Source organism: Artibeus jamaicensis, unplaced genomic scaffold, assembly GCF_021234435.1.
Source record: "Artibeus jamaicensis isolate MK-2021 breed Jamaican fruit bat unplaced genomic scaffold, CSHL_Jam_final scaffold_754, whole genome shotgun sequence".
Lineage (NCBI taxonomy): Eukaryota > Metazoa > Chordata > Mammalia > Chiroptera > Phyllostomidae > Artibeus > Artibeus jamaicensis.
The window spans coordinates 7,444,735-7,466,763 of NW_026522054.1; the positions used below are offsets into that span (position 1 = coordinate 7,444,735).

Below are 22,029 nucleotides of genomic sequence, written 5' to 3' on the forward strand. Positions count from 1 at the left end.
CGGGCGCCTGAAATCGGGCGCAGGGGGACAGCCTCGTCCCTGGGACCAGAGCCCCTGCTGGCCGCCCATCCACGCTGACACCCTCTCGCCCGGTACGCGGCCCCGCCCGACTCCGGGGTGGGACTCTGAGCCCGGTCGGGCGCCTTCCCCCCTCCTCCGCGCCTTGGTACGCCCCGGGGGACAGATGTCTTGGGATCTTTAACATTTGGGATGCTGCGAATGCCGAAGTTAAATGGAATACCTCCGGGGAGGGCGGGCCGGGGGGAGGCTCGGGGGGAGGGACGGCGGCCTGGACACGCGCGCCCTGCGGCTGCGGGGCCCGGCCGGGGCGCGCGGGCGCGGGCGCGCGGCGCTGCGGCTCCGGGGGACAGGTAAGGGGGTAACGGGGGGCCGCAGCCGGGAGAGCGGGGGATCGGCCCCTGAGCCCACCGTCCTGGGCCTTAGCGGAGGGGGCTCTGCGGGGCTGGAGAAATCCGCCCGGGGGGCGGCAATGCCGCGTTTCTACCCCACGTGCCTGTTTCCTGCGTCTCCACCTTTCTCCTCGGACCCTCCCCGCGCCCCGGCTCCCCGGCCAGGTTCTGGGAAGCTCGAAAGCAGCCAGACAAAAGGAGCCAAGTCTCCGCCGCCGGGATGCGGAGGGCGTGGTGGGGGAGGGGAGAGGGTGGACAAAGGGGCTTTTAAGAAAGTCCAGTGTTTGGTTTCGGGGCGCGTTCCCGGCTGGCCTGGGGTTCCCCGGTCCCAGCCACGCCATCATCGCTGGCCGGAGGTGAACACCTTTCCCAGCGAGAAGGGAGGAGAGGGAAGGAGGGAAACGGCGGAGGAAGGAGCCACCCCGCCCCCTCGGCCTGCAGGGTCCCGGGCCCTTCCTCTCGCGCGCCTCCGCAGCGGGCTAGGCGCTGACCGCTAATTGTTAATTCATTCGGTGGAGTTGGGGTCGACTGAGTGGGCCCTGTGCTGGGGGCGCGCCGAGCGGGACAGGCCCTGGCCTGTAAGGACTTCAGTCTCGGGAATCCGAAGCAACTTAAAGACGGCACCGAGCACTGGAGAGAGGATGGTCGAGGGGCGTGGGAGCTCCTCTGAAACAGGACTTGTCCCTGAGAAGGGACCGCCCGAGGGACAAGCAGGTTTCTCCTCTCAGAGACATCTCCAAGTGTTCTGCTGTGCTTCCAGGAAATTCTGCGCCCTTGCCAGCTGCTGGTCCCCCGCATGCACCAGTCCCCTGATCTCTAAGATGTGTTTGCAGTGGGGTGCCAGACCCCAAGTCCCCAGCCAGCCATGGACTGTCCACCTCCCCTTGGTATTTTGACTGGAATGGCAGATGGGCAGACCCCGTGGGCCTGGGGGTCTTGGAGGAGAGAGGTTAGCCAGTCCAGCTCCAAACCCTAGATTCTGTGAGTCAGAAAATGCTGCCTGTGGATTTGAGGGTGCCGGGCGCCTTTGGAGCCAGAGATGAGGGCTTACCAGGAGGCGGGGGTTCTTCCTGAGGTTCAGAACCTCAAAAGGGAATTTGGGGGGGTTTTCGAACTCGGGTGGGGAACACATGCTTCGCCTTTCGCAGAAATGTAGCCCTCCGTTCGTTACAAAGGCGAGAGAGGCAGGTCACCTGTGACTGCCATTGATAGAATCTGTGAGAGTCCCGTGTCACAGTGCACTGGTGGCTGCCTTGAAACACTGTCCGCGCTCGTCACCCCCATGAAATTCCCCGCCCGCACGCCCGTAGCACCACGGTGATATACGACTGCGCTTTTCAGGGTTTTGCCCTGTATTCCAATATAATTGGTTCTCAGTGATTCTCTTGATCATGTGTATCAAAAAATACTGCTGTGAGCTGATTCTAGAAACTTCCATCCTCTCCTACCTGGAGCTGGGGGGAGGGTGTCAATTATGTGCAAAGTCAACTCCTCTCTGTTTGACTGGGTAAGAATGCGAGAACCTGTAGGGGGTGGGAGGGCTGTTTTTCTGAGGACTTCGGGGAGGGAAGGGCTTCCAGCTCCTGACCGGGGAGGGGGCTGGCCCCTGTTGGGGCCCCTCGGCCTCAGCCAGGGCAGAGGAGGTGGCCAGCCTGGCGGAGTGGGCTGCCATTGTTTGGAGAGGGGCTGTGCAGGAATGCGAGGCTGCCTGCAGGGGCAGTGGCGGGGGTGCAGGAGGGGAGGGGGCTGGGGGACTCTGGGCTCCCCTGGAGGTGCCTGCCCTGGTGCAGGGAAGTCAGCCGGAGCTATGTCGAGGTGCCAGGACTGGGGGGCTGAGAATCCGAGAGTAGGGCTCAGGGAGGTGTGTTTCAGGATGGAAAGAGCCGCCCCACCTGGCGCTGGGTGGGCCAGACGCAGGAGGAACCTCAGTGGGAGAGACCGTGCGGGTGAGCGGCCCCGTCCAGGGAGTGGGAAGAGGCCTGGCTCTGCAACGGCGTGCAGGTCACAGGTCACAGGTCACACAGGGCGAAATCAGAGACTGGGGAGGGGCAGGTGTTCAGGGTCCCCCCCCCTCCGGGAGCTGACTGCTGGAAGGTGAGGTGGGAGTGACCCGGTGCATCTCGGCTTCAGGTCTGGAGGACAGTGCTTGGGTCTGCCTCCCACCCCATCCTCAATCTGGATCCAAGGCAGCCAGGGGTCCGCCCACCTCAGGGCTCTGGAGCTGAAACCTGACTGAGGCACAGCTGTGACCTTTGGCCCGAAGGGGTCGGTCCTGTGACCCTTGCTGGTGAGGGTCGGCTACTGTCTTCTGCCTCCTCGGGCTGCTGGTGTTCCCGGGAAAGGCTCAGTCCCTGAGGGGCAGAGGGAGAGGCTGGTTTCCAGAGCCAGGAGTTAAAACAGTGTCGTCAGGGTCAGGAGGACCCTTGGTTTCAGGTGGTGGGTGAGGCCGGCTGGAGACCGGTGACAGGTCGCCTCAGCTCTGGCTTCCCCACTAAACGGGGAACAGCATTTGGCTGAGGGGGTGATGGGGTGGGAGGCCTGGGGGCTTCTTTTCTGTAGGAACCAAGTTTCATTTCGGCCTCTGGCCCCTTGCTTATGGGGAGTGGGCTCAGAGCCCGGGGTCCCCTGGTCCTTCCACGGAGAAGGGACGGGACTGGAGTTTGGGCCAATGTCCGCAGACCGTCCCTCGGGACGATGTGTACAGGGAGCCTCGACTGTGGGGAGCGATGTCCCAGAGAGAAACTGGGGGCAGCCTGGTCTTCTTGGGGCCCCAGAACCATCCTGAGGCTTTCAGTCCCACCTGGGGGCGGTGCTCAGGTGTGCGGGACAGTGGGGCCCGGCCTCGTTCGCGGGGATGTTTCCTGCTGCTGCTCCCCGTGGACAGTGGCCCTTCACCCCGCTTCTGGGGCCTTGGAGCCTCGATTTCTGCACAGGGAAACCGAGGTTCAGCAGGGCAGCGACCTCCAGAGGCAGGAGCTGGGGCGGGGCAGGAGGGCCCCCGGCCCCTCCCAGCTCTGCGCGTGGCCCCCAGGCCCTGCAGGCTGAGAAGACAGGACCCCGTTGCCTCCCTGTGGGGTTCCTCCACGGGGAGCCCCCCTCCCTGCAGCCCCGGAAGTGCAGAGGCCCGGGAGCAGCCAGCCGGGGCAGGGCTGTTTAGGGAGGGACGGGCTCACCTGCTCCGCCCTCTGACTCAAGTCAGGACAGGCAACCTGGCTCCCCGGGCGCAGCAGCCTGGGAGGAGGGACACAGGGACGCAGAGCTGAGGCCAGGCTCTGGCGCTGGCGGGGCCAGCGTGAGGACAGCGGGAGCCAGGGAGCCAGGTCGGAGAGAGCAGCGGGAGGCCCTCTGTGGCCAGGGAGACCCCTGGGTGGCATGTGACACCTGGGGCACCGAGGCTGCGTCTGGACTCTGGACTCCGGGGCTCACTGCAGAAGCAGGTGATGGCGGGACTCGGGTGGGGTGGAGCAGCTCCCTGAGCGGCCGGGCAGCGGCCAACACCGGGTCGTCCTTCTTCTCCTCCTGTGGTCGGGGGCCCAGCGGTGACAAGGGTGCTGGTGGGTCCCCTCACCCCGATGAGGAGCCTGTGGTTCTGAAGTCTCAGTTTCCGCGGCTGGACAGAGGTCTACCACTTGGCTTCGGGGCACCCGTGGCAGGGAGGGACCCAGTGGCCGGGCCTGAGGGACTGCTGTGGGTTTCTCTCTGTCCCCCCACGCCCCTTCTGTTTTCTGCCTTTCTCTGGGGACCTTGTAGTCGGGCCCGCGGACTGGGGCTGGGGGTCCGGGGGCCAGGGGGATTCCTGGGTTGGGGAGTGGTGGGGGGCTTCGGGGCAGGGCCCCGCCGTGGGCAGAGCAGCTGGGGAGGGACCTGAGGAGGGCCCGCGGCAGGGCTGTGTCTCACTGTCATCTGCCCTGTGACAGCCAGAGGCCCCGAGAGGCAAGGTGACTTTCCCAGGGTGACAGGGACTTGAGTCTGGGGCCCCGACATGGGGCCTGTGCCGTGGGCTCATCGTTAGACTGGGACCACCGAGGACCAGTGCCTCCTGCCTGACCTGCGGGGTGAGAGCCGGGCTCCCCCCTGGCTCCCCCACCCCTGGTCCTCAGAACTGCTCCCCTCTGCACCAGGCACACAACTTCCCGAAGGCAGCTCCTTCCGGGTTAATGATTAGTGAGCAAGTGTGACTAATTCCCGACCCCGCCACCTTCCTTCTCCCTGCCCTGAGCCTGCCGTGACCACCCTGCTCCGGCTGGGCCTTGGCTCTGGGAGGGTCGGAGAGTGCCTGCTGCCCTCCGTCCGGCCCTGCCTCACCTCTTGGAGGCGAGTGATTGGGAGGGAGGGAAGCGGGAGGCAGAGCGAACTCCCCGCCGAGCTCCCAGGCCTGCAAAGGCCCCACATCAGCCTTCTCTGCTTGGAGCCCTGCCCCAGCCTGCCTGGGAGGCTGCAGTCCCCCGGCATGGGGCGCAGGGGCTGGAGAAGCTTCTCCCTGCCGGGGGCCCGTCTCTGCCTTGCTCTGAGCTGGCTTTCTCCTTGGGCGGTGGATGGAGGGGTGGCCCTGCACCCCCCCGCCCAGGGTCCTGGGCCCCCAGGAGGCAGGGTAAGCCGCAGACGGAAGCCTGGGAGGACTGGGCCACTGTTGCTCAACGGGCTGACTCAGTGAGGAGGTGGCTGGCTCTCCTCACAGACGGCCCGCCCGCCCCACCCCTGCCCCACTGCATCCACTGTGCTGCCCGTGGATTTGGGGAGGCGTGGGGGCGGGCAGCAGGTGCCGCTTCCCTGACAGGTGCCAGCTGGGCTGAGAGACACAGCCGGGACAGTCCCCCAGCCACCTCTGCTCCCAAGCCCCAGGGAGGCAGAGGTGTGGTGGTCTTTCTGTCCCCTGTGGCTTCCACTCTAGTAACATCCTTCCCTTCTTGCAGCCTTGACAGCCTCCTGGGGCTCCCCTGGCTGTGGGGGACGGGATCCAGCCCGAGTTGCCCTCAAGGGGTCTCCTGGGCACGGGCGGTGGCCGGGGAGCTGGTCCTGGGCTTTGGCACAGCTCTCCGGCACTTGCCTGGGTGAACCCTGGTCAGGGAGTGGGGCAGCCTGGGCTGGGGGGTGGGGCCCCGGCTGAGTGCCCGGTGTCCAGCGCTTCTTGGGGGGCCCTCACCCATCGGGCAGCAGGGTGGGCGTCATGCCTCCCGGGTTCTCTGCAGAGGGCAGCGAGCCCCGTGGGGACAGCCCACCCCATGCAGACAGCACCCCCTCCTGCTCCCCTCTCCCCGAGCTGTCCTCGTCCTTTTTTGCTCTTTTCCTGCCGACCTGCTCCCCAAGGTCAGTGGTTCCTGTGGCCACCACCGCTGTCCACCCCCTTGGTCAAGATGACTGTCCGGGAAGGAGGCAGCAGGGGCCCTCGGGTCTGAGCCCTCAGCTCTGCTCCGAGCCAAGGGGGCTGACTCGTAGCTTCTGCTTCTGTCTTTCAAGCTGGGGAACCTCCAGGCCGCCAGCTCGGCCTGGTCCAGGCTGGGAGGGGCACCACGCCTCCTGGCCCCAGAAGCCCACCATGGAGGCGAAGGACGAGGCCAGCGACACCGACAGTGGCGTCATCCTGCAGTCTGGTGAGTGACCCATGTCCCCAGGCCAGGGCTGGCCAGGTGGAGAAACTGCGGGCCTGTGTGCAGGGGCGGGGGGTGGGAACTGGGAGGGCTGGACAGTCTTTCTCGCCCAGGCGCCGGCCTGGAGTCTGATCCTATCTGGAACAGACGTCTTCCCCGGCTCCCTCGTGGGCGCCAGTGATCACTCAGACGGAAAGTCCCTCTGGTCAGGGCCTGAGCCGCGGGCACAGGCTCGCCCGGCCCAGCAGGGGATGAGGGAGAGGAGGCGCACACGCCTGTACGCGTGTGCGGGCACACGCTTCCCTACGGGCGGCCTGGCCTGCGCCTTGCGCGGGGCTCCCCTGAGCATGTGCCCTGGGCCTGCAGGACCCGACAGCCCGGTGTCCCCGCTGAAGGAGCTGAAGGAGGCCAAGGAGCTGACCCACGCGGTGCGCAAGCAGCAGCGGGCCCTGGAGGCGCGGCTGGAGGCCTGCCTGCAGGAGCTGCGGGGGCTGTGTCTGCGCGAGGCGGTGAGGCCCGCCCTGCCCCCGCCCGGGTTCCCTGGGGAGCCCCGTTGGGGCAGTGGGGCTGCCAGAGGGGGAATTCTGGAAAGGAGAGGGGAGCATGGTGTCCCCACGTCCTGGGTGTGGGTGCTGGCTGCTCAGGGCGGGGAGAGGCCCAGGGCTTGAAGGGACCAAGCTGGTGGAGGCCTGGTCTGGAGGAGGAGAATGAGGAGGCTGAAGGGGTGGGGGGAGCCTGGGGACTGCAGTGCCACCACCCTGGGGACCGGAGTGGGTGGAGGTGTTGGGTGTCTGGCCCCTCCCAGGGGCTGGCTGGGCCAGCAGAGAGGGGCCTGGCTTCAGCTTGACCTTGCCTCCCCCACAGGAGCTGACGGGCATCTTGCCAGCCGAGTACCCCCTCAAGCCAGGGGAAAAGGCCCCCAAAGTCCGCCGCAGGATTGGAGCCGCCTATAAGCTGGATGAGCGGGCCCTGCGCAGAGAGGTGAGGAAGTGGGGGGGCCAGCCCGGTCCCCGAGGGCGGGCCCGGAGCCGGGGCTTCAGGTCTGGAGTGTGACGCTGAGCATGGTGCACCTCTCCGGTGCTTGGTGGCCTCCACCGGGCACACCCGCCGGGCGGCTTGGCTCTGTGTGGGTCCGGGGCACCCTCGAGGGTGTGGCCCGGGTGGCCTGGGGGTGGTGGTACGCCACCCCAGGGATCAGGACAGTGGGCAGCCCACTGGGGGCCGAGGCCACCGAAGAGCTTGGCGAGGCCACCAGCAGCCCAGGGAGGAGGTGACCTATTCAGACGGGTCCCTCTGGCTCCGGGACAGCCCTCCCTCTCGGTAGGGTGGTGGCCCAGGTCCTCCTAGGGGCCCTCCCCTGAGCTGTGAGTTGTGACAGTCCGCCCCAGCTCACGGGCCCAACCCTCTGGGGTCAGGAGGGAAAGTGACCTGTTTCCATCCCGCCACCCCGCCCGGGTGGGTCCCGGCCAGCTTTCCAGTCCAGCAGCCGCTTGGCTCCTGGGCCCCTCCCCGCACTCCACCCTCTGCCCCAGGTCGGCGGCTCAGGGCTGGGATCCAGAGCACCCCCAGCTCACCCCCGCCCGCCTCTGCAGGACCCCCTGAGCGGCCTGGAGCGGGAGCTGGCCCTGCAGCTGCAGATCGCGGAGGCAGCGCGGCGCCTGAGCCGGGAGGAGAAGCTGAGCCGGCAGGCCCGCCGGCAGCGGAAGCGCGCCCTGCTGCAGGAGGAGGAGAGGCTACGCGCCCTGGAGCGCTGCCTGGGCGAGCATCGGCGCCACCGCGCCTCCCTCCCCGCCGCCCCGCTGCCCCTGGACCCAGGTGAGTCTGCATCCCCGGGCGAGACCCTTGAGCTCACTCGGGAGGGTGGGCGCCCGCCGCTACCGCCCTGGCTCTGGCTAAGCCTGGCCTGCCTGCCTCCCACCGGCCTCTGTCCCCCAGCTCCTGAGAGAGCACCCCCTCCTTTCATCCGCATCCTTTCAAAACCCACCGCCCCCCGGAGACTTCCTGGACAGAAGGCACCCGCGCCAGGCTGACCTGGAGCCAGTTCTGAGGGGTCTCACCTTCTTGCCCTTATGCCCTCCGGCCCCCGGGCTGCCCAGCCCAGAGGGGTTTCAGGGTAGATTTCAGTCGGTTCTCAGGGCTGCCCCGGGCCCTTCAATGTGGAATCCAGTCCCACCAGTGCCCTGCCCCACCGACCTTTCACCTTCTAGAACCTCCTGGCTACGAGTGCATCCCTACCCCTGTCCGTTTTGGTCCCTCAGTCCCATGGCCCAGGGGCAGGCAGATGCGGGGCACCTGGTGAGGTATCTGGGCCTGGGACCAGCTGTCAGGGGTTCAGTGGTGAGGGGACTGCAGGAGGGGTGGGGGTGGGCCTGGGGCAGAGCTGGATTCCAGGCCTGGGCTGGGACCATTGCTGATTGATTGACCACAGCCCCCACCCCCTCAGGCCCCAACCCTGCCCCTCAGGTTGGGGGCAGCTCTTTGTGGAGTTGGGACCTCGTACAGGGCTCTTCCTGTCCCCTGCTTCGTGACCCCTGCCTCGGGCAATCCCACGTGGGCGGCTGATTTAGGGTAGAAAGGGTGTGACCAGACGCCTCCCAGCCCCCCTCAAGCAGCTGCCAGCCAGGAGTAGAGGCCGTGGTGGAGGCTGACCCAGGAGGCACAGGACACGGGGTGGGACCCAGGTCCGGGGGCCGGACCTCCCTGGTTGAAGGCCTGTGGCCTGCACAAGGACGCTGCTGTCCCCGGAGCCCTCCCTGCGCCCTCCTGGCAGGTCCGTGGAGACCACCGCACCCCCCGTCCCTGCGGGCACCCGGCTCTGCGTGGGGAGGAGCCAGGGAGGGAGGTGGCCCCTCTGCTGGGTCCTCAGCCGCCTTCTGCCCACCTGTCTGCGGTTGCCGGGTGGCAGAGGGTGCAGCGGGTCACCCTGCTGCTGCTGTTGATGACGCTGCCTGTCGGGAGCCGGGAGCAGGCTGGGACTGTCCCGGGGCTGTGGCGAGTCTTTGGGAGCCTCTGGAAGCTTCTCGGTTCTGGAGGAGAAACCCTGCCAGTCCCTGTCCAGGTTGGAGGGGCCTCCTCTCCCCTCTCAAGCCCTGTCTGGTCAGACTCGGTGTCTGGGGCAGGGGGAGGGGACCCAGTGCCACCCAGGGGTGCCGGTTCCGGGGCTGCTCTGCAGGCCCACCTGGGCTTTCCCGGGCAGAGGGTAGAGAGGGGCCGATAATTAGGAGCTGAATGGCGTTGGGAATGAAAAAGAAAAAAAGAGAGAAAACAAACCTAAAGGGAAAAGCAATAGCCAGCCCTCGCCCTTGGGGGCTGCATTACCCCGCCCTGGAGTGTAAGTAAGGCAGGGGAGAGAGATGAGTCGGTGCTTGGTGGGGGGCAGGGGGCCGGAGGTGCTGCCACTCGGGGCCATGATCCTGAGGGTGCTCTGAGCGCATCTGCTGGTGGGCAGCCTCACCGTCCTGTCTGCATGTGGTCTGCACCTGCCCGCCCAGGACGGGGCCACTCGCCACGTGGGCTCTGGGGCCTGGGCGGTGTGCCTCTGTAACCCGGGACGGAGTGTATTTTATTCCATGGGCATTAGAGTAGCCCTACGTGACTTGTGGCTATGGGCTGGCCAGCAGCCCTGGACCCTCAGCGTCTGTGAGGTGGTGGCCTGGGGCCCTGCTCCCAGGCTGTGCAGTGCGTACCCCGGGCTGGGGGTAGGGGGGCTGGAGCCAGGTGGCCTGTGAGACGTCCCCTGCTTGTCCTTGTGAAGACCAGGAGTGATGGGGTGGGGGCCCATCTTCCCAGACCGAACACCTGGCTCCGCCCCAGCTGCCTCGTGGTGGGTGTGACGGCAACTGTCCCTCCCCCATCTCTTAACCCGACATTTGCAAAGAAATCTTAATTCTTCTGAAAGAGTAGAGGCAGGTGGCCAGAATTCATTCAGAGGGTATGTCTTCGAGGGAGGCCCAAGGCAAAGGCCGGTCGAGGCAGCGTGGGGTCGGCCAGGCTCCAGGGGCAGGTGGCCCTGCAGGGGGGACAGTGGCACTGCGTGAGGCCCCAGTCAGGTTCGGCTGAGGAGCTCAGTTCGAGGACTGCCCGGGTCTGTGAGGCCCATGTCCCAGCTACGGGACTGCCCGCCCGGCCAAGGCGGCCGGGCGTTGAGTAAGCAAACCCATAGCCACGCTTCAGTAAAACTTTACAGAAACAGCCAGTTGACCAGGGTTGGCCGCGGGCTGTGGTTCACCTGTCACTGTTATAAAAAAGTTCTGAGGCAGCTGGATCCTGAGGCAGTCTGCCTTCAGGATTTTCTGGGTGACGGCCTGGGCGTTAGATCTGTCGCCCGGAGAGCGGGTTCTGAGCCTGGCTGTCGGGGTGTGAACTCCCGCTGCCCTGTGGGCGGACTGACCTCCGAGGCGTCACTCCTCCAGACTCGGTTTCCTGGGCTGCTGCCTGGAGGGGCTCGGAGCGTCTCACCTTAGAGGGGTGCCGGGAGGAGCCCCTGAGCTGACGCGGCCAGAGTACAGTCACTAGCACAATGGAAATTCTAGCGGTGTCCTTGGTGTCCTCTTTGTCCTCAGACCCAGTTGAAGATATTAGGGACGCCCACCCGGGTCCCGTGAGGCAGATTCTCACCGTCGGGTGATGGAAGTTTGCTGCAGGGCAGTGGCCAGCGCAGGTCCCTCCACTTTGCTGGGGCCCAGCGGCGCTCTGTGGCTAGTTGAATGCCCTCATCTGGCCGGCTCGGTCCCGCAGGCCCGCGGCTCAGAGCCCCGCTTGGCGGCTCATGGTTGTGATGCAGGATTTCTCCCACTTGGGGTCCCCCACATCTAAGACAGCTGAAGACTGCAGAGAAGGTGGCAAAGTGCCTCCATGCCAAGGGCCTTGCGGAACTCCCTCCCCAGCCAGCAAACGCTGGCTGTTTTTGACAGGTGGGGAAACCGAGGCCCGTAGCATCGAAACGGCTTATTCAGGGTTGCAAAACTAATGTTGGCCAGGAGGGAAATCAGGTTTCCTGACTCCTGGCTTCTAACTTCTGCCTTTTTTCTATGTCCAAGTAATAAATTCACACCGGTGGGGGACTGAACACACAGTGGTCACTTCCCGATGAGATCCCAGGAACACGCGGGGCGGGGCCAGGCCTGGTGGCCCCGTGTCTGCCCGCTTCCTGTGCTGTCCTCTCTCCCCAGAGCTCTGCGTATCAGACGACAGCTCCCTCTCGGACGGGCTGCTCCTGGAGGAAGGTGAGTGGGCCCTGCAGGGACGACCGTCAGGACTGGGATCCCGTGGCAAGACCCAGGGCTTCGGCAGAGTTCACGGGCGAGGACTTCAACTGGGGAGCGGGCTTGGAGCAGCAGGTGGATGCGCCCCACCTCCGACCAACACTAGTGTGTCTGCGCCCCAGGCATGCGCAGTGAGCGTGGGGGTGCGCTGGCCACTTTCCCTTCTAGATGCTCAGCCACTGAGTCAGGAAAGGGAAAGGCCCGTTCCAGCCGGGCCCCAGGCCTCCCTGCCTCGCTACAGGGCGTTTATTTTGACGGGCACCTGTCAGAGCTGAAGGGCCACCTGGCGCAGCCATTGTGCTTGGTGACGAGAGTGGTGGGAAGCAGAAGTCCTCGGTTGCGATCCCTGCTTACAAACCGCAAGAGTGCTGGGGGTCAAGGCGACCGAGAAGGGGGGCGGTCCCGCCCAGGGGAGCACCCAGGCCAGCGAGGAAACAGCACGTGGGCACAGGAAGCCGGTAAATAGACGGTTCGCTGCAGATGCAGCACCAGGAGCAAAGGTTGAAGGGTGAGGTCACGAGAGCCAGGGAGAGTCAACTCGGGCAGGCTTCTCGGAGGAGGCAGGCGTCCACTAGGGCCATGAGGCAGGGATTGGGCCCCAAAGACGTTTTCGTTTCTGCCTCTGGGCCCAGAGCCATGGCCCAGCGCAGCCGGACAGGCAGCTGGGGGAGGCAGGTTCCTGCCGGGCCGGTTCCCCAGCCGCTGCCTCCACAGGTCTCTCTACTCCTTGCAGAGGAGGCCCGAGTGCCGAAACCCGCCCCGGCGTCCCCGCCCCAGAGCCTGGAGGGGCTGCAGCCGGCTGGGCCTGAGCCAGGGGGCCTGGACCCGGCCCCCATCCAGAATGGCCCCTGGAAGGAGACCAGCCTGGACCAGCCCTACCAGAAGCCGAGGAAGACTATAGACTCCAGCAGCGAGTCCAGGTCAGGGAGGGGGGCAGGGAGGCAGGACGGGGAGTGGGGGTCAACTGGGGGGCCGCCCTGTCCCCAGCTGTGAGCTGCAGGACTCGGGGGCCATTCCTGCGCACAGTGTGAGCCCCGAGTGGCGGCACCCACCCTGAACCACTTCTAATCCTACTGCCGCAGCCCGGCCACCACGCCGCAGGACTGGCCCGCCTCCTGCCACGTCGCCCCTGTCCGCAGTGTCCCCGGCCAGAGGCAGGGCCGGACAAGTGCCCCCGCCACGCCCGACATGCAGGGGCGGAGGACCCAGTCGCAGTTGCTGAGGTAAAGGGCACAGGGGGCAGGGGACCCACCCTGGAGAGCTCCCTGCACAGGGCGGTGGCTCCTAGGGACAGGCAGCCACCCGGGGTGGCTCTGCTCAGGGACCCCCCGCAGAGGCCGCGCCCCAGCCTGGGACACCTGGGCAAATCGTTCGCAAAGCCTTTTTCTTCCCACGCCCCCTGGCTGCCACCTTGTTCTCACGGTGACAGACTGGGTGTCGGTAGGTACCTGACTGCTGGTCTCTGAGCAGTGCCGCCGATTCTCTTTAATTCCGTCATTTAATGTCCGTGAAGTCCCTACGAACACTGAATTCACTAAAACCGAGCCGTTGCCCCAGAGGGAGTGTGGTGTTAGGTCCCCGAGAGCGTCTGCCCACGACGTCCCTGTCAGCCGGCAGCCGTGACCCTGTTTTACCGGCCTTTGTGTTAAAGACGCCATATTTGACATAGGTCGCTAAAGGGTGAACAGGAACTCGGGTCCTGATGAGTCTCATCACCACCTTTGGGGTGCACAGAAGGAGGTTTCCAGGTGCCGTGCCAACAACTGATAGGATAACTAGTGAATAACAACACGAGAACAAACTGATTTGCACACTCGCAGCTGGGACCCTGCCTTTGCCCACCTCACGTCCTCTCCCTGAGACCTGCCACCCCCTCGTGCCAGGAACACTAGACTGTGTCCCTGTAGAGCAGTGATGCCACCAACAAAAAGTGCAAGAAGGCAGACACGTGGCCCCCCAGGGGCTGGACAGAGCTTTGCGTACAGTGTGAGCTGCAGCCAGAAGTCTCCTTGTTCAGTGTCAGCTGGGAAGGGGCCAGTTTCCCAGCGTTCTGTCCCCGCACGACCACACCAGCACCGTGCGTGTGTATGTCGGGGTCGCAGGGACACTGGCTGCGGGAGGGTCCGCCCCCGTACACCCCGCGAGCAGTAAGAATCCACATGCGACTTGATCCGTGCCCGCTGTGGCCCCGTCCTGGGGCGAGTGACCCGTCAGGACAGCCCACCGCACCCACACACGTCCAGGGTGCCAGCAGGGGTCCCTTGTTCATGTCAATTCCCTGTCAGGCAGCGCAGCACGGGGCGTGGCCTGGAACCACTCCTCACGTCACCGATGGCCCCGGGTGCTCCATGCGCCAGGCCCTCTGGCAAACAGGGCCTCGCTGCAGGTTGGTGAGGTGTCCCCTCTGGACAGACCCAGCCCCGTGTCCGTCAAAACAAAGTACAGCAGACGGTGGCTTTGGTGACAGATAGCGTTGTCCCGGAGTTCTAGAGGCCTCTGTTTCAGGGTTGCAGGTCACAGTTCCTGTCCCCTGTTCCTGTGGCCTTCCCTCTGTGTGACACAGGACAGCTCTTACACATCCTCTGAGTTACGTGGCGGTGGCCGTCTAGACAGGTCGCACGGGTGGAACGCCCTGAACCCGGGGTCCCTAAAGAGGCTGAGAATACGTGACCCTGTGGTGGCACAGGGGACCAGGGGCCATGACGCAGGCGGTGCGCGTGGAGTGAGGGGTGTGAGTTGCCAGCTGGGCGAGGCCGGAGTCGGCCCGTTCGTTGGGGTCTGAGCCGGCTTTCGGCCTGGCCTGGCCGCTGTCCCCGCTCCTCAGACTCAGGGTATCTGTCTGTCTTCGTCTGCCCCCAGGATGGACTCCTTCCGGGCAGGTCCCCGACGCCGCCCCACGCACTACACGGTGACGGTGCCCAGCTCCTGCTGGCCCCCGAGCGGACCCCCACGGCCGCCCCACGCCCCTCACTCCTGCTCCGAGGACAGCGGCTCCGACGGCTCCAGTGTGTCCCACGCCACCTCGCCCGGCAGCAGCAGCCCGGACATCTACGCCCTGCAGCCGGTGTCCCCGAACAGGGCGCCCAGCTACCACGCAGCCTGGGGCCCGGACGCCCCCCGCCCCTCGCTGCTGCTGCCCCCCCCCGGGCCTTTCCCGGCCGAGCTGTTGGTGCTGGTGCCCGAGGGCTGCCTGCCGCCCGGCGAGGGGAGCCCAGCGGCCCTGGAGGAGGAGCGGCTGGCCCTGCGCCTGCAGCAGCTGCAGCAGCTGCAGCAGCGTGTACGCCCCCGGGGCCGCCTGGCGCGCGCGCCCTCCCTCAAGGACAGCCCCGCCGGCCGCGCGCTCTGCCGGGCGGCCGTGACCCAGGAGCTGCAGTCCTGGCACGAGCGTGCCCGCCTGCGGGGCGCGCGCCCTCACTCGCTGGACCGCCAGGGAGCCTTCCGCCTGCGCAGCCTGCCCCTGGGGCGCTCCCTGGGGCCCCGGACACAGGTGAGGGCCGCTCCTGTCCCTTCCAGCCAGAGGGGGTGGCCAGTCTGCGGGTGCCTCCCGCAGTTTGCTGGCCAGATCGCCAGCTGGAAGGACAGGTCTTGGGAGACACTGGGGTCCTGGCTGTGTGTCCTGCTCAGGACAAGCCCACGTGCATCGCAGGAGAGGGTCCTCCCAAGACCTGAGGCCTCACCAAAGTCCGGCCCACGTCCACTCCCCGGCTGTCCCGGCTCGAGGGGCCAGGACAGAGGGAGCATCTGGGAAAGGCCCGACCGAAGCCAGAGCCCGGGGCAGCCTGGTGGCCCGTGGCCTCGCCAGCTCTGCCGGTGGGCCAGCTGCAGAGCCAGGTGGCATGTTGGTTCAGTGCGCAGAGCCGAGAGCAGACTGTCCGGGTTCGAATCTCAGCCCTGGCCCTTGCTAGTGATGTGGATGGGCAGGCGGGTGAACTCCCAGCCTCTCAGGCCCTCGATATCGGGGGAGCACTTTTATCCCAGACCGTTGGGGACATTTACTGAGTGGGTATGTGTGGAAGGGTTGGGGGGGCATTGTGAGCACCAGACAGTTAGACCGGGACCGGGCTGGGCAGCTCGTGGGGCTGAGCACCCCGGCCCTGCGATGTGGGGGGCAGCGCCCACGAGTGCATTCTGCTTCCCCTGGGGCCCAGGGCTCTGCAGGGGACATGGGCCTGAAGTAGCCCACGGGCTGCTTCTCCGAGACCCTTCCTGTCACGGGCAGGCCCAGCTGGACACGGCGTCCTCCGCCTTCCACTGCTTCAGGCCTGGCCACGGCGGGCCCCATCTCGGGCCGCACCCCCTCCTCTCCCTCCGTGCGAGCCCAGACCTGCTGGTGGCCCAGCCCCAGCCCAGCCCAACCCGCCAGACGGGAGGCTGCTGGGAAGGAACTCCGGAAGGGGGGTAGGAGGTCAGGGTGCCCGTCATGCCCCCAGGACAGCTGGGGGGGAAGGGTGACTTCCTAGGGGACAAGAGTGGTGCCCCTGGGCATGCCGCATGGGCCGCCTGCCGGGTCTGCTCACCCACCACCTTTGTCCCCACAGGTGCCCGCCGTGTGTGTGCTCCGCAGATCGCCTGAGGGGGCACCGGTGCAGGTCTTCGTCCCTGAGAACGGAGAGATCATCAGCCAGGTGTAGCCGCGGCCTGGACGCCCCGGGCCCCACGCGCTGCTCCCCGGCGGGGCTGCAACCCCCTCCTGTGCCTTCCGCAGCTCCCCTGTCCCCATCGCAGGCCGATGGCCTGGAGCTGAGACTTCCTTTTTTTTTTTTAACAGTTTTTGGTCAGAAGTCCTGGTCTGTGAGTTTATATTGTCATTTGTTCTCAAGATCGCTGTCACATGGCGATGTGCTGCCCCTCAGGGCCTGGCTGACCGGACCCAAGGCCTCCCTTGCCTGTCAGACCGACAGCACGTCTCCTTCCACAACCCGAGTGGCTACACAGAGGGGCAGCCTGGGCTGCAGCGGGTGCCCCCCACGCCGCGCCCTCTGGCTCTGAGTGTCCCTGAGAACAGCCCAGCACCCCTGGTCCTGTTCCCCAGCCCTCTGGGCACGACAGGGGTGCTGGGCTGGGGAGCCCCTTCCCCCCGACACTGTGCTCTGTGATGCGCACACTGACTGAGGGTGACCAGTCCGTGTCCTGGTGAAGGACTATCTTCCTGTCCTGCTAAACCCCACGTGGGGTCCCTGTCACTCACTGTCACTCGGGGCCCCATGGGCTCCCAGCAGCTGCTGGCCTGTCTCTGAGCCTTGGGCATCAGGAGGCCAGGCTGGGGGCCAGCCTGCGGTGCTGGCTAGAGAACAGCTCACTGTGACCCCCTGCTCAGGGCATCAAAGTCCCGAAAACCAGCCCTGGGCAAACACTGTGGAGAGGTGGTGTGTTCGAGGGCAGGCAGGGCGGGGTCACGGCCCCTCCCACTTCCCGCCCCACCCGCCTCAGCCCTGAGAATGGACCTGTGCCACGGGCCGGCCCTTGTTTTCCCCAGCAGTGGGGAGTGCCCACGCTGAAGGGTGTTAATGACCTGTCCCAGGTGCCAGGACTTGAGTAGGCCTGGGTGACTGGCTGAGACCATTGGGCGGTCCCCTGCTCTGGGCCTGTGGGGGGCGGGGGGGTGCCTGGGGGGTCCAGGGGGGGCCCTGCTTCAAGGAGGCAGGCACGGAGCCCCGGCTCTGATTCCCCCATGTGGACCTTTCCCCTCCGAGGTCCCTGCACTTGGTCGGCGGCACAGATGTAGCTACGGTCCCTGGGAAATTGATGCCTGACCCCCAAGAGGCCCCGCTGTCCCACTAGACAGAGACGGTGCTGCCCAGGGGGCCGTCCGAGGGCTGAGGGGGGCACCTGCATGCGTGAATGTCCTCTGGATGTTGTCCTCGCCCAGTTTGTCTCAGAGCCCCTCCCCTGGTCCAGCCACCTCCTGTCCCAGTGTCCTCGGGGGGCGGAGCCAGGAGGCGGCACCTGCCCACACACACCTGAGCGTCCTTTATGTTAACTTATTGGTCCTGGAAGGTGCTGGTGGTGTCCTCGACAGTGGGGCTGCACCTGTGTGGATTTTAGTGCCAAATACTCCAATAAAGTTTGTTTTCTGTGACCGGCCAAGCCGACTGGTTGAAGGTTCTTTTGCGCCGAGCAGCCCAGCTCTCAGGGTCCCGGGGGCTGCATGGCCTGGTCATGGGCAGTTGGGCTGGATGGGACGGGAGGGGCCTCTCGGGCCACCTGCTTTTCTGGCAGGATGGGAATGGGTCTCCCAGACCTGGAACCGGGCTGGGCTGTGGTCGGCGGTGAGGGTGGCTCAGTCTCCCGCGCCTCTGGCCGGTCCAGCAGGCCCTGCTGCCCGGTCTCCAAAGCTGGACCCTTTCCCGGGGCGGGGCTCTGGACAGGGAGCACAGAGGGGAAGGGAGGTCCCACCGGGAACCCGCCCTGCCTGCCCTGCAGGGGTCGCCCTGACCCAGGTGCTGCCCCCTGGAGTGCGGTGCCCCCTGGAGTTGTGGGGCCCCCTGCAGTGCCATTCCCGGGGGAGGAGGAGGAGGACTGGTGCCTGAGTCTGAGGTGCCCGCACGTCAGGTAGGGAGCCCTGCCTGTCCCCTGCCAGCTAAAGTGGGGGCGGGCTGGCAGTGCAGCCTCATGCCTGGTGCTCAGCCCTGGGGACCCGGGGTTCTTGTTCCTCAGGCCCTGACGGGCTGAGGCCCCCGGTGTCCCTTCTTGGGGGAGGGGAGCCAACTCCGTCTGCGTCTGGGACACGGACACTTGGTGACATTGTCAGACAACTGTGAGGAGTTAGTCCCCAGTGTCGGGGACTCCTGGGGACAACAGCACCCCAGCCACAGGACAGACCAGGAGCAGCTCAGGGGAGGGGGGACAAGGGAAGTTAGGGGGGACCCCCATGTAGGGAGCTAATAGGGGATGCTCTTCTGGGGACTCTGAGTGCCCAGTGAGGAGAGCTGGGTCAGGCAGGAGTTCCTGGCCCGCACCCTCCATGGGGGGGTGACCTTGGGGACCCACACCAGGGCAGACTGGGATTCTGAACAGGGACATGGGGCAGGGCCCTGTGTACAGGGCCTCAGGGCCTCGGCCACAAGACTCCCAGGATACAGGGCTGGACATACGACCTGGGAAGTCATGTCTGAGTCTGAAACGTCCCCCACATGGGAGACCCCGGGAAGCCGGGGTGAGTCAGGACCTTCAGAGGGTCCCATCTCCCCACGGGGAGGCGCGGGGAGGCCGGTGCTGCGGCCCAGCCCGGGCCCTGCTCAGCCTCGCCCCGTCCCCGACAGGACCAGGGCCTGGCTCCTGCATCTGCAACCCGCTGGGGACAAGCTGAGTCCCCGGGAAGAAGCCAGCAGCTCACCTGGCCTGGTTCCCATGGTCACCGGAAGCTGAGGGCCACCACCCTGCGTGCACAGATGAACCCCGATCCCAACAGGCCAAAACCAAACAAAGTGACCTTTGTGCTTTCCGCTGAGCATGTGTCCTCGAAGCCTGACCTGACAGGTGAGACCCTGGCCCGGCCGAGCCTCAGGTCATGACAGCTACTCAGAGGCGATGGTGGCACCGTCTCCTCTCTCCCCTTTGAGGTCTGCATGCCTGTCCCTCCGCAGAAGGGGCTGCTGATGACACCCGGAGCTGGGCGGGGACCGGGACCCCGCCCGGGCTCTGTCTGAGTGAGACCCCTCCCAGCCGACTCCGAAGCCACTCAGCTCCCAGATCAGGGTCTGAATTCCAGATTCTTAGCGAAACTCCACTTGGATGCCTAGCAGAGGTCTCAATTTTTATATTTTGCTTTAAAATAGAAAAAATCCTCACCCAAGGGTGCATTTATTGATTTTAAAGAAAGGGGAGGAGAAGAGAGGGAGAGGAACGTCAGTCAGTTGCCTCCTGTAATGCCCGACAGGGGATCGAATCCACCATCCCAGGCGTGCAACCCGACCGGGACTCAAACTCACCACCTTGCGGTTTACAGGACAACACTCCAGCCAACTGAGCTGCACCAGCCAGGGCAGAGGTCTCCTACTGAATCCGTCCCCGCCTGTACTCCCAACCACCGACCCGCCCCTCACCCGAGTCAGTGCCACTGGACTCTTCTGTCCCTCGGGCCAGCCCCACTTCTGCCTCCTCTCAGACCCCGGCCAGTCGCTGCTCCTGCTGGTCCCACCTGCAGGACGGACACAACACCTGGCACCTGGCACTCCTGGTGACAATAACAGATACATGGCGGCCATGCCGGTGGCAAGCTGGCTGAGCTGAGACCAAGGGCGGGGGGTGTGGCGTGGTTGGGGCTGCCTCTCGTGTGCACGGCCTCCTTTAAACCTCATGGCAGTGAGAGTGTCTGCCTGTTGTCCCCGCCACTGCACAGACAGGGCCAGGCAGTTTGGGCTTTTATTTGCTGAAGGGCACGGGGCTAATAAAAGTGGAAGGCCTGAGCTTTGAACTTGGTGGCTTAACCCTTGAACTTGGCTGCCTGCCTGTGGCTTTGAGCCCCACCCCAGGGCATAACTTTGCAGGCCCGTGAAATGGCCTGGTGGCCCGTGTTGCTCGGGGTCCCAACTGACACCATCTCCACCCTCTTCCTTCATCCCATGCCGATGCACCCCAGGGTGGGCAGGCTCCATTCCTAGCCTCAGCCCCGAGCTGCCTCGCACCCAGCGTGGACACTTGAGTCCCTGCTGAGGGAGGCTTGCCTAGAGTAGGGCTTCCAAGCCCATTCACATCCAAGAATTTCAAAGCCCATGGAGGACAACTCCGATGGTTTGCAGCCACAGGGGCTGACTCCCAGGTCTCTCTCTTTGCAACCCTCCCTCACGGGCCCTGCTGGACTCGGAAAACCACTTAACCAGGTCCTGAGTAATCGCCTTTCCCGGGGCTGCTGATGCCCACACGGGGCCGCGGGCCTGGACCGACGCCGTGGGCTCCCGAGCCTTCCGGGCAGAGGGCTGGCCGGGCAGGGCAGCTGTGCTTCCTGCTGCCACCCCAGGGAGCCCATGACGTCCCCTTGCAGGACTTCGCCAATCAGAGAAAGAAGCCTATTGGTTCATCCTGGAATTTCTAGAACAAGAAGACATGGTAAGGAAATACTCGGGGAACGTTTTGAGTGGGAAAAATAGGAAAAAGAAGAGAGCTCCCCGCCTCCTTGGGTTCTGAAAACCAGCCCTGGCAGCTCAGGTGGCTGGGCCACCGGGCGATCTGTGTGAAAGGACGTTCCGCGTAGAACCTGAGCCCCACTGACCCTGGAGGGCTGCAGAGGGGCCGGTCACCCCCCAAGGGGCCCGGGCGCCGCGCTGGCTGCTCTGAGCTGGGCTGTGCGGGTGTGAGCGGCCCAGGCGCAGCCTGCAGGAGGCGTGTGTGTGCTCTGTCCCAGCCGGAGCTGCACAGGCTCGAGTTCCTGCGGGCTGTGGACACACTCTGCAGCGCCGTCCGCGCCCAGGCCAGCGCCACCATGGACGACTACTTACCCAAAACCGTGCTGGCCAAGGCGATCGAGGTGAGAAAGGCCAGCTCTCCTGGGGGGAGGGCGGCGGGTCCCCCTGATCTGCCCTGAGCCCAGCACCTCTCTCTCTGATGGGGATTCTTTCTTAAAACAATATTTGTTTATTTACTTCTAGAGCGGGAGGGAGAGAAACATCCATGTGTGGTTGCCTCTTGAGCGCCCCCCACTGGGAACCTGGCCCGCAACCCAAGCATGTGCTGGGACTGGGAATTGAACCGGCGACCCTTCGGTTCCCAGGCCGGTGCTCAGTCCACTGAGCCCCACCAGCCAGGGCTCTGATGGGGATTCTTGTTTCTTCCCGGCCCTTCCAGACGCTGATCCTTCAAGAGGCCGGCGAGCTCCTCACCAGCAGCATGCGCCAGCAAGCCATGCTCTGCGTCGTGGCCCTGAGGTGGCCCCCTGCTGTCCCCTCCTCCCAGCCCCGGGGTCTCGATGCTGAGACAGTTGGCTTGGGAGGAAGGTCTAGGGACTTGATTTTCGGGCTGTGGGTGGAGGGCCCCACGACTGCCACCTCACCCACCAGCACCCGGGTGATGGGGGTCCCCGGCTTCACCACGGGGAACCCGTTAGGAGGGGCGTGGGGAGACTCCCCGGGGCGCCAGGGCCGCTGTCTCCAGCGAGGACTTGCCTCCAGCCTGAGGGACAGCAACAGGCAAGGTTCTTCCCCAGGGTCCCGGACACGTCCCCTGGCTCCCCAGAATGTCCCCAGAGCCCCCTGTGTTCCTCGCCCTCTCCCCAGCCAGGTGGCCCCGCCCTTCCACTTAGCCCAGAAGCTGGACCTGGCGAGCTCGGCCATCTGCTGCGTGTTCGCCCTGCCGCCCATCACGCCCAGCCCGGACCGCAAGGACAGTGCCAGCCTCTACCTGCAGGTGCGCCCACCGGCGCCGGCCTCCACCGGGGGTTCCCACGGGCGCCTGTCTCCCCAGGCAGTGGCTCCAGCACCATCCTGCCCCCCCCCACACCCATCTCAGGAGCACTTTAAGGAGAAAACCAGAGCCTGGAATATGGAGCAGTGGGTGCCCGGCCCTCCGCCATTCAGAAGAAACGTTTCCCTTGAGCTCACGGAATAGCTCTCATGGGCAGGGTCCCCGGGGGCTGCATTTGTCTGGGAGGACCCCCAATGCCAGCTTTTCCCTCTTTGCCCCCCTCTGGGTGGACCCTGGTCCGGCCCATCGTGAGGTCCAGGAAGAGGGGGGTGTGGCGGCGGGGCTGGACTGGCTCCCGCTGTCCTTGCTCCCGAGGAGCGTCTGAGGGGACAGCGGCTGCCCTGGCCGTCAGCCCCCCAAGCCCCACGT

The 22,029-nt window shown here is 65.7% G+C and overlaps 1 protein-coding gene across 2 annotated transcripts; it reads left to right on the top strand.

Annotated features, from left to right (window-relative positions):
• The first annotated feature begins 177 nt into the window (after positions 1–177).
• On the top strand, positions 178–16,851 carry INAVA (innate immunity activator). Of its 2 annotated transcripts, none has more exons than XM_037161136.2 (10): positions 178–371; positions 5,868–6,001; positions 6,365–6,507; positions 6,863–6,979; positions 7,591–7,813; positions 11,170–11,223; positions 11,996–12,182; positions 12,345–12,485; positions 14,122–14,749; positions 15,801–16,851. In XM_037161136.2, the coding sequence occupies exons 1-10, from the start codon at positions 211–213 to the stop codon at positions 15,891–15,893; spliced, it is 1,881 nt and encodes a 626-aa protein (XP_037017031.2). In that variant the 5' UTR covers positions 178–210; the 3' UTR covers positions 15,894–16,851. The 2 variants fall into 2 exon arrangements, with proteins under 2 accessions (XP_037017031.2, XP_053515511.1); XM_053659536.1 differs by lacking the exon at positions 178–371 and adding an exon at positions 4,981–5,001.
• The last annotated feature ends 5,178 nt before the right edge of the window (positions 16,852–22,029 follow it).